A 13,577-nucleotide genomic window follows, 5' to 3' on the forward strand; every position below is an offset into this window, starting at 1 on the left:
GGAAAAAGATCGCTAGGACAATAATGTTTTGGAAATAAACATATTCTAAGTCACGATGTTGTCTCTCAACCCTAGGTCAGAGGACAAGCATTTTGAATCATTGGGTGTAGTGCGTCTGAGCCAACTTAATTAACCTTGATTTAGGAGTGCGTTTCTGCCTCATTTGATTGACTCAGTTGGCTCTTACTATGAAAACTCTCATAAATTAATTTTAGTTAAAATATTTCAATCACTGCAATACCTGCACATTAATATTTTTCAACGGTGTTTTTTGAGGTCTTAGGGTTTATGTTCTTCTTAGGAAGGCGAGGTGGCAGCAATTCCCTGAAGATGGAATAAAGTCCTCGTTGCATCTAGCATTGTCGGAGGGCATGTGCATGTGTGTCTTTGGTAGATCTCGAGGATTCGATCGTCATTGGTCTTTGATGGATCTCCGTGGATCCAATCTTTGTTCATGTATTTACAACTTGGATGCTTCTAATTTATACATCTTTTAGTTGGCAGCAGTTGTTGTTCTGGTGTGAAGGTAATGTGGCTTGCTTTAGTGTTTGTAATCATCTCTACTATTAAAGGGGGATCGAACGTCGTGATGGTTCGACCTCGATCGATCCCCCCTCCCTTCGTCGCCCGAACTCCCACGCGCACGCAGCAGCCCACCAACTCAGCCCACGTACGAAAAATCACCAACTCACTCAGCCCACGTACGAAAAATCACCAACTCACTCAGCCCACGTACGAGGTCCACAGTTCTACACACGAACGACAAGTCCATGGAACCCCACGATCGCGCCCAGTCAATAAAAAAACAGCTCCACAACCCACGAACGAGGACAAGGTCCATCAACCAAAAATCAAACTTCTTCGACCCGACGAACGCCAGTTCTTCCTGGCCGACCTCCATCGAGACGCCAGTTCTTCCTGGCGTACGAGCTGCTCCACAACCCACGAACGAGGACGAGGTCCATCAACCAAAAATCAAACTTCTTCGACCCGACGAACGCCAGTTCTTCCTGGCCGACCTCCATCGAGACGCCAGTTCTTCCTGGCGTACGAGCTCGCCGCCAAAACAGAAACGCGAGCTGTGGGAGCTGCAGACCTCTGCTGATCGCCTCGCTCGACGGCTCTTGCTGCCTCATCTCCTGAGCCCGCCTACCGTCTTCTTCCTCTCTGACGGCAAAAGGACGGATATCCGCCCTAGGTTTGCCTTCCTAGACTCCTGTTCAAAACTTCATAATGTTAGTACTCAGACTTCTGTTCGCACGGTTCCGTAATGCAAAAAGACTGCAGGTTCATTTTAGTAAGAAGAACATGTGTTGAAATTGCAGTATAAGATTAGGTAACCAAGACCATGTTTAGTTTTACATCATGGGAACAAACATGCCTCGCGACAGGAATAGTGATAGAAGGAAATACTTTCATTTAAGCTCACCTCCAGAATCCTTTATATTCCAGAATCCTGTATAGTCTTTTTTGCACCACGTGGAGACAGACATCTTTCTCTCCACTCCTTCCTCTCCACCTTCATTCTTGTCGCCATGTCTGAGCCCTCTTTTACTCTGTTGAACTTCTACAAAATCTGGCACTTTATAAACTGAAATATACAAACTTCAGCCGTCAACACATAATAGTACAATCATTTTACTTTGGAAGAAAACCATATGCGAAGAACATGTCTATGAAAATGAACAAGTGAGACCTAAAAGCCTGTTAAATGAGTCACCAAAGGTCATATCATTTTTGTAATTCAACTGCAGGTTTATTTAAGCTTCTATAGGACAGAAAGATGTCACAGGACAGAGAGCATCTCTATGATAAAGGAAAACAAGGTATGTGTATGCCAATCACATGTCTGCACATAAGGTACTCAATAAGCTTCACAACATAACTTACATTAATCTTATCAGTTGTCGAATATGAGAGGACACCCAGATCACAACTCACCAATACACACCGACCACCATCTGGTTTTTTCATACGCGAACAAACAGGCACTACTAACTACAGTGTTTCGTCTTCCGATGATGATGACAATGTGCCCACACAACTGCCTATGATGATTCCTATAGCCGGCAATCTCAAGGCCTTTCAGCCAGTGCCGCATGTGGAAACATCAATCGGTATCGCCCTTACACACGACTTTTTTTCAGTTTGCATTTATACATTTGTTAAACAAAATGGTTCTTCAGGAAATCATTCTCGTGAAGGCACTTACTATGATCACCATGCATCACTTCGAGGAACAGACAGAAGCATTGATCATAATATTGGTTCAGACATAGCACTTGGACTCGACACTGAAGACACTATCCCCGAGCACATTGCTTCAAATGATATCATTAAATCAGATAGAAAACAGAAAAGGCGAGACCAATATATGGCACGGCGAAATAGATTAACACCTGAACAGATGGAGGAAATCAATGCACGTCGCAGAGAAGCTAGGAAAAAAACAGAGGAGGAGAGGACTGCCCGTCAAAGAGAAGCCAGGCGACGAATGACACCAGAGGAGAAGCAACAGAGTAACACCCTTAGAAGAGCGGCCTACCAAAATATGTCAGTCCATGACAACCAACAGACAAACACCCGCCGAAGAACACGTCTGCAAAACAAATCACCTAAGGAGAAGCAGAACATGCTAGCTCAGCGCAAGAAGAGACTCGCGGCTAGGCGCAACACCCCTTGCGCTGAATCCATCGCAATGCCCCGCCCTGATGCAGGTACCTTAGCTACACCCAACCTGATGTCGAGCACTCATGCGTTGGCATTCAGAGAATCCGAAGCTTCAGCTCCTGCCCCTGCCCCCCGGTTTGCGAGTAAGGCTGGGAACAACTTTGAATCAGAAGGTAATCCTTCCATCTTTACTCTACTTGTTCTGTACATGTGCATTGGACCAGTATTTAACGGCTCCACAACGGTGCAGGCGAGTACCTTAGTCGTACCCTGGATGATAATGATGCCCCGAGCGAACTCATAAATCCCTCGCAGCAAACCAATGATCACCAAATAGACGACCAGCAGAATCAAGGCCGGGAGCAGAGGCAGGAGAGCGGAGCACAGCGTAGGGCTCGGGAGCGAGCTCACAAACAAAGTATTACAGCAAAGAACATTCAAGGGAGTGCCTTAAAACGAACAACGCGCGGGAAAAGCATACCAGAAGGTGAGAAGTCAGCTTTGCTAGATCGTCGTAATGCAAGCTTTCAAAAAAAGCGGAGGCCTCCAGGCCTAGATGCAAGTACCTTAGATGTGAACAGAGCAGCAACAAGCTCAGAAGCACCGCCCACAGGAGTTGCTTCACTGGCTTCCTCCCCTTCATCAAGCATGCCATCGTACACCATCGAAACCAATGGTAACCCTCTCATGTTTACTCCCCTCCTGGTGTGCACTCACAATAAAAACCATTACTTATCGGCTCAACAATGTTACAGCTGACATGGATGCCTTCCTTAGCGGCATCATGGATGATGAGTACTACCTATTTGCCGGTGAAGGTACTCCGAGGCGCCTTTCGCTACTCATCCCTCTATATTATTGGTTTATGATGTGCATCCCATCGTGACTTGTTATATCTCCACAATGCTTGCAGCATCCGACACTGATAGCACGGACCTCGATGAGCCCGTAGAATCCTCCAACACAGGATCTATCGACCTAGATCCTTTCGACTATGTCTACTCGAACATCCCAGACAACACACACATCCTGAAGCACGCTGCAAACTGCGAGCATTGCAAGGCCAAGAAGTTCCAGTACGAGACTGACGGCTTCTGCTGTCGGAACGGGGAGATTGAGCTAGCTGAACCCGAGCCTATCCCAGAGCTGATGAGGTTATGGTCTAGCGCGGATGCAGACTCTCGGCATTTCCGGGAGAGCATTCGGTTCTTCAACGGGCACTTTGCCTTCACTACCCTTGGCGTCAGCCTAGACAACAACTACACAAACATGAAGTCCGGGGTGTACACGTTTCGGGCACATGGCACTATGTACCACAGGGTGCACTCGTTCGGTCCAAGATCTCGCCCTGAACATCTGCAGTTGTACTTCTACGATGACGATCCCAGCTTAAGCCATCGAAAGGAGGCCACCAAGCAATTGGACCAGCACGTTGTTAGCAAGTTAGTGGACGTCCTCAGGGAAAACCCCTACTCCCAACAGTTTAGGAGTTTGGGTGCCCACAAGGAAAACCTCGAGGAGTACCGGATAGACCTCAACATTGACCAGAAGCTAGACCAACGAAGATATAATAGACCCATGTCATCCGAGGTGGCTGCGATTTGGGTCGAGGGAAGCGATCTAGCAAACAGGTTCAACCGCAGCATTACACTCTATGGGGACAACAACGAGAAGTATAGTATACATGCCACAGATGGCTGTTATGACCCGCTCTCGTATCCCCTCTTTTTTCCAAGGGGGGAGCTTGGTTGGCATCCAAATATCCCTAAGCACAATGTCCCTTGGGAGGTTGCACAACAACCAAGAGGAAACCGTGATAACGATTCAGGTGCGCCTGGTTGGTATGCTTATATGCCAGAAAAAGTTCTCTATCCTTCCATATGGTACCTAACCTTCTTCTTTCATGTCTTTCCACAGAGGGGAACAACCGGTTGTGTGTCTCTGTCAGGGACTACTACTGTTACCGGCTACAGACGCGCCCTGCGATATTCAACCCCATACTACACGGAGCACGCCTGTTTCAGCAGTGGGGTGTCGACATGTTCATCAAGATTGAGGGATGTAGGCTGAAGTGGATCAGGGACCACCAGAGAGAGATACGTGCCGATCTATACCAAGGCCTTGTGGATAGCATCGCGGTTGGGGAGATGCGAGCGAGTGCTGTTGGGAAGAGGATCGTGCTGCCAGGGACGCATCAAGGAAGCAACCGAGACATGAAGCGGAGGCAGATGGACGCCATGGCACTGGTGCAGACATATGGGAAGCCTGACATCTTTTTGACTATAACATGCAATCCTAGCTGGGAGGAGATACTGAATGAGCTGCTTCCTGGCCAGACACCCCAGGACCGACCAGATCTTGTTGCACGCGTGTTCAGGGCCAAGCTGGAGACCATGAAAGAGATGTTGTTCAAAAAGCACGTCCTTGGTGTTGTGGTAGCGCATGTGTATGTCGTCGAGTTCCAGAAGAGGGGCCTCCCCCATGCACACTTCCTGCTGATCATGAATTCAAATTATAAACTCGTGGTGCCACAGCAGTATGACCGCATCATATCTGCAGAGCTCCCGGACAGGCATAAGTATCCAGAGCTCTATGCCATGGTCGTGAAGCATATGATGCACGGCCCATGTGGCAATCTTAATCCCAAAAATGTGTGCATGCAAGACTTGAAGTGCAAGAGCAAGTACCCACGACCGTTCAACCAGAACACCTTACAGGGGAAGGATTCATACCCGGTTTATCGACGGAGGGACGATGGTCGTCAGGCTAAGGTCCGCCGTCAAATGCTGGATAACAGATGGGTCGTGCCTTACAACCCTTATTTGTTGCGGATGTTCAACTGCCACATAAATGTCGAGGTGTGCTCCAGCATCAAGGCCGTCAAGTACCTTTACAAATATGTATACAAGGGTCACGATCGAGCTTCATTCAGCATTGACCAGCCTGACAGCAACGGGGTTGTAGACGAGATTAAAAGGTACGTTGATGCGAGATGGGTTACTCCACCGGAGGCGATGTGGAGGATATTCGGCTTCAACCTTTCTGAGAGTTTCCCGTCGGTCCTACAGTTGCCGCTTCATCTCCCTAATATGAATAGTGTCACGTTCAAAGCAGGAGAGGACCTGACCGATGTCGTCGCCCGTGATACTGCATCTAAGTCAATGCTGACAGAGTATTTCCTCGCTAATCAGCAGCACGTGTGGGCTCGGGATATCCTGTACAAGGACTTTCCGGGAAGTTTCACATGACAGAGACAGAAATACTGGAAGCGGAGAGAAAAGCAACACCAAGTAGGTCGAATCGTGTCAGCCCATCCAGCCGAGGGGGAGCGGTACTTTCTGCGAGTGCTGCTTAACCACGTACCAGGCAAGACATCCTTCGAGGACCTGCGGACCGTGGACGGAGTGCTATGTGATAGCTTCCGTGAGGCTGCCGAGAGATTGGGCCTCATTGAGGCCGACAACACACTTGACGAGTGTCTTACAGAGTCAACACAGTTTGCAATGCCAGCCTCACTCAGGAGGCTCTTTGCAACTATCTTGGTATTCTGCGAGCCAGGTGACGTGCGTGGTCTATGGGATAGGCACCTAGACGCGATGTCTGATGACTACCGTCGAACACACGCGTGCTCAAAAGCAGTGGAGCAGATGGTGTTGCTTGACATCAGGGGCATGCTACAGTCCATGGGCAAAGACATAGCGTTGTTCCCTCTTCCGGACATCGACCAGACCTATGACACTACTGGAGGTGAGGCCAGAGAAGTCACCGAGGAGTCCGCCATCGAGGTTGACGTGAACGACGCTGATTTGGCGTCCTCGCTAAACCCTGAGCAGAGGCTTGCATACGATGAGATACTGGCAGCAGTTGATGCTGGTGATGGTGGTGTATTCTTTGTCGATGGCCCGGGAGGCACCGGGAAGACCTTCCTATACAGGTCACTTCTCGCAAAGGTTCGAGGCGAGGGCAAGATCGCGCTAGCTACAGCGACGTCAGGCGTCGCGGCTTCCATCATGCCTGGAGGAAGGACAGCCCACTCGAGGTTCAAGATCCCACTCAACATTGAAGATGGGGGGTCGTGCAGCTTCACGAAGCAAAGTGGGACGGCCAAGCTCCTGCACATGGCTTCACTCATCCTATGGAACGAGGCCACCATGACGAAGTGGCAAGCGGTTGAGGCACTAGACAATAGCATGCGGGACATCATGGGACGACGGGACCGACCATTCGGGGGAAAGATAGTTGTGTTTGGTGGGGACTTCAGGCAGGTGCTTCCGGTCGTCAGGAAGGGGTCACGGGGTCAGATAATTGATGCGACCCTGCGGAGTTCGTACCTTTGGAACGGCATGCGCCAGCTAAGGCTCGTCACCAACATGAGGGCGCATAACGACCCGTGGTTCGCAGATTACTTGCTACGGGTAGGTAACGGGACCGAGGAAACTGACGAGGAAGGCAACATAAGGCTCCCCGAAGATATTTGTGTGCCGCCAACAGGAGACGGCGCTGACCTAGAGAAGCTAATCGACCATGTATTTCCTGCTCTGGACGACAACATGGCTGATCCAAATTACATGACATCTCGAGCGATCCTCTCCACCAAGAACGACAACGTTGATAAGATAAATACGCGCATGATAGAGTGCTTCCAGGGCGAAGAGAAGATCTACCACAGTTTTGATAGTGCAGAGGATGATCCACACGGCTACTATGCCCCCGAATTCCTTAATAACCTGACTCCCAACGGGCTGCCTCCGCATGCACTCAAACTAAAGATAAATTGCCCTGTTATACTGTTGAGAAACATTGATCCAGCTAATGGGTTGTGTAACGGCACAAGGCTTGTGGTCCGGGGTTTTTAGAGGAACGCCATTGATGCAGAAATCGTGCTAGGACAACATGCTGGTAGGAGGGTGTTCCTTCCTCGGATACCTCTCTGCCCATCCGATGACGATATATTCCCTTTCAAGTTCAAGAGGAAGCAGTTCCCTATTAGGCTCAGCTTTGCCATGACAATCAACAAGGCGCAAGGGCAGACCATCCCAATTGTTGGGGTGTACCTACCGGACCCGGTTTTCTCTCACGGTCAGCTCTACGTCGCATTGTCTAGAGCCACAGCGAAGAGGAACATTAAGATTCTCGCTATCAAGGACAATGGCAAGGGTAAGGGCAAGGGTAAGGAAGAAAGCAAGAATTCAAAGAAGCGAAAAAGATTTGAGCCCTTATTAACGACCATGAAGAACATAGTGTACAAGGAAGTCCTTAGCACATGAAGTCACCGGATCAAATTATAGCAAGTCAAGGTAAAGTATGTTCATTTCTGCATTACAACCACATAACTATTGTAGATTTTATTAATGCACACTAACCTGAGTTTGTTGCTGTGTAGTACTCAGGCATAGTCAGTCTTCAGAAACCATGAGTATTCCTTTCGCGACATCTACCCGTCCTGTACCTGTTTAAGCTGGAAATAACAAGAGACAGCGTGAAATTTCAAACGGATGCAGGAGGAAGATGTTTCAATAGTGACTTGCTAAAGAAGAACAAAAATACTAAGGTGTCGTATTTCTTTCTGATGCATATGTTCTTTAATATGATCAAAACCTGTGGCATCTAATCTCATATATAGCAATATAAAAACTGACTTAAACTTCAATTGCATAGAATCTCTTGTTAGAAATACATGGACAAGGAACTATGTATCTGATAATTAATGAAGAACCCAAGCTGAGTGAAGCCATCAGTGATCTCCTCATATCTCTACTATCTCAACTATTAAAGGATGATTTTTTCTAGGCGACAGATACTTCGATATGAAGTCTAGGAACATAATCCGTTGATCTGCTTTTTTCTATACCTCTGTGATAAGATTTAGCACGCAGCTGTCCTTAATTTCTAACACGTTCTTAAATATCAATTTCAAGCCTCAAAATTCAATGAAGAAGGTGATTCCAAAGTACCATGTACAGGATTAGAAACATCAACCTTAAGCTATTTGCCAAAAGATGCAGACCAAGCTTTGCATTCGATTTTTACAAATGGTACATTAGTATGACTGTCACCATTGTAGAGTACTGACTTTTATGTCAGGTTACCTTGCATAAATCTGTATGATTCTGACATTGTGTTTGGCTTTGTTTAAATGCATTGTGGGTCTGTACAATTCGAAATTTGGTCAGGATTGGCAGATCGAATCTCCAGGAAGAGGAAGCTAGCATCCTTGACCACAGTTCTTTGCCTGTTCTACTAAAACCAAGTTTTACTAATTCTGTTCCTAAAAAAACTATAATTTTGGGTACGCTAACAAATTTCATGTGGTTAGCCCTTTAAACGAGTTTATGGGAAACAGAATTGGCAAAAAGTCCGTATCCAATCCAAACAACCCCAAGAAAGGTTTAATCCTCATCTCACTAAATAAACAACCTTATCCTAACCGTATACCGATACTACACATCTAGCTAGCCTTATATATATAGGAGAGATTCAATCTACCTCCAGTTTTTTGCTTCACCGGCGGTGCCAATCCAACAGACCTACCAATGCAGAACGCGGAGGGAGAAAGGGGAGTCGACCGTGACAAGGTAAGATTCGTGAGCACCTTCATCCTGATGCACAGGGAGGGGAGCAGAGCTCGGTGGCGAAGAGAAGCCGTCGACGTCGTGGTGCACCACGGAATCCACTCCTGCTCGTACTCCGCCCATCCGGGCGAGCACGGCTTGCTCAGGGTCTCCTCGGGCTGCACGGCGCGCGCCGGTCGCCGGGCGTTGCCAGCAGAAGATTCCGACCAGCGTGTCGCCGTGGGGGGGGGGGGGGGCAGGGGGACGCGGGGCAGGGGGCGCTGCGTGGTGGATGCCGCCGCCCAGACTGCGCGCGCGTCCGCGAGAGCCCTGCCTGGCGGATCTCGCCGGACACCAGGGAGTGATGGGAGTGGGTGTGGGATGCTCGCGAGGGCGCAGCCAGGCCATAAGAATGGTTCGGAGGCGGGGGCATGGGAGGTTGGGCCAGGGATTGGTGCCTCGCACCGTCGCGCGCCGTGCGGATGCGCCCCATGACGTGCCGGCGGCTGCACAGGGGAGCTGGGTAGGTGGTAGCTGAAGGGAAAAGGGATAAGCGGCGAGGAGAAAGTGAGAGCGGTGAGGAGAGAGTGAGACTGAGAGTCACAGCTGCACTTCCTTGGTTCCTAAATACGAAGTATAATTTTTTATAGATATTTTAATAAAAGATTACATACAGATGTATAAGACATACTTTAGAGTGTAGAATTACTCATTTCGCTTCGTATGTAGTCGATGTTTGAACCGAGATATTTAAGAACGGAAGGAATAGAACTAAGGTATTTAGACAGTCTGTCACTGCTATCAAATTTCTTAGATGTCTGTCTTTTTAATCTTTTATTTTGCATGTTGCATATGAATTATTATACTATTCCTAAAAATAATATGGCAGAACTATATTTAATTCATATATTTCACTATGCAGAATGTGCCGCTGACAGATATGGATATTGTTAACCATGAAAAAGAACCTATCAACAAGATCGATGTGCAGATAGAAATAATAGCAAATTCGCGTCATAACAAACCAAGAAGAGCAAATACAAATATTACACCACAAGGTATTTACTTTCACAGTGATTATCAGCCTTATCATTTCATTGACCTTTTTTATATGTAACTAATTTGGCTTCATGTTGTCCCATGACAGATTATATTTGCACAGCGGACGATATTTCCATTATTAAATCAATCATGTCCTTACATGAAAAAACGAAATTGGTGCACATCAGTGATGCATTATTAACGAACGCTGAGATGAGATGCCTTACGCATGATGATGTGTTTTTGCATGATGATGTAAGTCAAACCACACAAACTCTCGTAATTAAACATCAGTGTCTCAAAATTTAAATGTATTATATCTTTGAAATTATAGGTAATAAATGCATACATATACTGCATAAGTGCCCAGGAGCATCTGCAAAATAGAGCGGATGGAAAGGTACACATAGCAAGCACGTTTGTGTCTTCCCTGTTTAAGAAAGATAAGATAGACCCGGCAACACATCGCCACATTGTAAAACGAGTGAATACTTTTCTGGAGCATGACATGGTCAGTCTTAACTCACTACACTTATAATATATGAAGCACATCTTTTTACCTGAAAGTGGTTACGTGATATATAATATTTATTACTTCAGGTATTCCTTCCAGTTAACATCAGAAAATGCCACTGGTATCTATCAGTAATCAATGCGAAGAAACGAGAGATACAGGTACTGGACTTGCTTGGAGTTGGAATGGGCCGCAGTGACCTCACTATGACGGTAAATGTCTGCTTCTTGTGTTTTCCTCTATACATTACATTCTCTTTGCTCTAATATGTAGTGACAATTTTCCATTTAATAGTTACAAGGACTTGACAAGCATTTAAAAATCGCATGTGATATGCCGGAGTTTAAGAGAGGTGATAGGTGGCAGGACCTCGATATTATGAATTGGACAGTCGTAGACAAGTTCCAAAAGCCAATCCAAACAGATAGGTATGATGAACACATCTCATAATCTGAACTGAATTATAGAGAAATTTATGATAGAATAGTCTTGTGAAAACATTATTGATGCAAAAATATGGTCTTATTTGTTAGCCAAAACATTGAGGTAATAGATATACATTGGACAATAAATGGAGACATGTACAATGAACATTATTACTTGTTTAAATACTTTATTTATATTGAGATGAAAGCCTAAGGAAATATTTTGATATTGTAGCGCGTCATGTGGATTGTTTATGTTAAATTGCATGGAGTATTGGACTGGAGATATTTTGTCTGATAATTTCACTCAGGTATCTCTTTTTTCATAATAGCAGATTTCATCTCAATGGTGCTTTTTAACAAATTATTTTTAATTACTATATGTAGAAGGACATGAAAGAATTTCGACGAAAATTAGCTGTCATATTGTTGGAGACAGAACTTAATAAGTTAAAAGGAAGTCCAATATATTATCGGGCTGACAATGAAGAAAATGTATCTGACAATGAAGAAAATGTATCTGATTCTGATGTTGAGTTTTTGGAGGACCGAAAGCGTAAGCGGCAAGATTCACATGATGGAGCCGAAGACAAAAGCCCCCTTCGGAACCCCATCATGGCCGCGGACCCGCAAGATTTAGTTGATGAACTATGCCACCACATCATGTCAATTAATGATGCTACTTCCTTGGAGTAAGGAGCATGTCTAAGAAGTATAAAGTTTCAATATACACTATTACAATGTTACAATTATTAACTTTTATCTACAGGAAGGAGTGGGTGCGAAGTTCTAAACCACATCTGATAGGATTAAGTCTTAGAAGGATCCAAGGTATACTCCGCAGGGACCAGCCGTTGGACATTGATTGTTTCAACATGGCTATACGTATACTTGCAAATGACGAGGCCTTACTGACAAGAGATCCTCCTGTGCGCTTTATGGATCTACAATTTTGTGTAAGTTACTGCACATCACAAATTATTATTATCATTGTCACCATCATGTTCCTTAACCATTTTTTACCCAGACGGCCGTGATTGAAGCTGCCCTCGCTTCCGCACGAGATTTAGATTCACGGGTACAGCCAGATATTCAGACGCTAGCATCATTGCTTCGTAGCTCGACTGAGATAGACCACACCATCTCATCATGCAATTGGGTAAGTTTGGTCTATTTTATATGGTAGTCGTGATTAACATTTATTCTAAATGAGTGTTGCTTGTAGATATTGCTTCCTCATGCATTCCTCGGCCACTTCATCTTGTTCGCAATCAACAAACATGCCCGTCAAGTATCTATTTTGGACCCACTTATTCCGTCCTTATCTTCAGAGAGATATGCATTAAAATTTCAGAGGGTTGCATTCTACCTGAATGATGCACTCGAATTAGCACAACCGGGTTGGAAGTCTGATACATTTTTCTGGCCACGTAAATCACCAATTGATGTTCCGACGAGCGTAGACCGGTAAGTTACTCTGAAAATCAATATGCACATTTTATATTTATTGTCATAACCTCCCAAGATAATGATAGTGTATTCATCTACAGGAATGAATCTGGTTATTTTGTTTTCAATTTTATGCTCTCATGGCATGGTAACAAATTTGTTCGTCCAATTTGCACGGTGGGTATTCTATATTACACGTTCATAAAAAGTTTGAAGCGAAATTGCATGCTAACATCATACATTGCACATGCAGGATGGTTATGAGTTGAGAAAGAATTTGTTGATACACTTGCTCGAGTATCATGCGAATGAAGCTGAAGACAACATCCCGTATGATGTATGAGAAATTCTCAAGTGCCTCAAGTAGGAAGTTAATAAGAGATAATAAACTGGACTTGATCTCTACGCATCGGTGGTCAGACTATAGTTTTTTTATCAGAATTTATTTGTTCATCTCCATGGATTTGTTTTCCGTATTTGCCATATGTTGTGGCTATTTATTTATAAGCTTTTGCGATGCAATATGTATTGGAGGGGGAAAAGGTTAAGCTTCGTCCGAATACAGATGCACTCATTATCTTATTTTCAATTTTATGCTCTCTGGGATGGTAACAAATATATGCAAAGGCATGTAATTTTTTTTCCCTCTGTTATAAAACTCTCCGACACAATATTTACTCTTTGAAAAAAAAGTCTTGGGGAATATATGCACTTAGCCTACAAATCGCCCGCAAAATGCAAAGGAAAAACGAAACAGCTTCACGCATGATACTTGTGCCCGACCTGTGCACGACAAGCAAATCCAGTTACTACTGCTGTTCTCAGTCGTGTGCGGCTGGATTCCATCGTCGTCCAGCTATCGTGTAATTTTTGTCGTGTGTAGCACCTCTAAAAAAAGGCTCGGCCTGCGAACCGATTAAAAAAAGC

The 13,577-nt window shown here is 45.4% G+C and overlaps 2 protein-coding genes and 1 pseudogene across 2 annotated transcripts; all 3 read left to right on the forward strand.

The window, feature by feature from the left end:
* Positions 1–2,407: 2,407 nt before the first annotated feature.
* LOC147966999 (uncharacterized) lies at positions 2,408–6,979 on the forward strand. Its single transcript, XM_087531006.1, has 7 exons — positions 2,408–2,843; positions 2,921–3,157; positions 3,426–3,488; positions 3,584–4,498; positions 4,588–5,907; positions 6,037–6,839; positions 6,932–6,979. Exons 1-7 carry the CDS (start codon positions 2,408–2,410, stop codon positions 6,977–6,979), a joined length of 3,822 nt encoding a protein of 1,273 aa, XP_087387132.1.
* Positions 6,980–7,013: 34 nt separating this feature from the next.
* On the forward strand, positions 7,014–7,937 carry LOC147967000 (uncharacterized; annotated as a pseudogene).
* A 1,266-nt stretch (positions 7,938–9,203) lies between these two features.
* LOC147967001 (uncharacterized) lies at positions 9,204–12,993 on the forward strand. Its single transcript, XM_087531007.1, has 13 exons — positions 9,204–9,245; positions 10,144–10,278; positions 10,473–10,517; positions 10,597–10,773; positions 10,863–10,988; positions 11,071–11,204; positions 11,437–11,512; positions 11,589–11,893; positions 11,971–12,157; positions 12,229–12,360; positions 12,427–12,668; positions 12,752–12,827; positions 12,904–12,993. Exons 1-13 carry the CDS (start codon positions 9,204–9,206, stop codon positions 12,991–12,993), a joined length of 1,767 nt encoding a protein of 588 aa, XP_087387133.1.
* Positions 12,994–13,577: the final 584 nt, after the last annotated feature.

This window comes from Triticum urartu, chromosome 6A, assembly GCF_056163025.1.
Source record: "Triticum urartu cultivar PI428250 chromosome 6A, HENAU_Tu73, whole genome shotgun sequence".
NCBI lineage: Eukaryota > Viridiplantae > Streptophyta > Magnoliopsida > Poales > Poaceae > Triticum > Triticum urartu.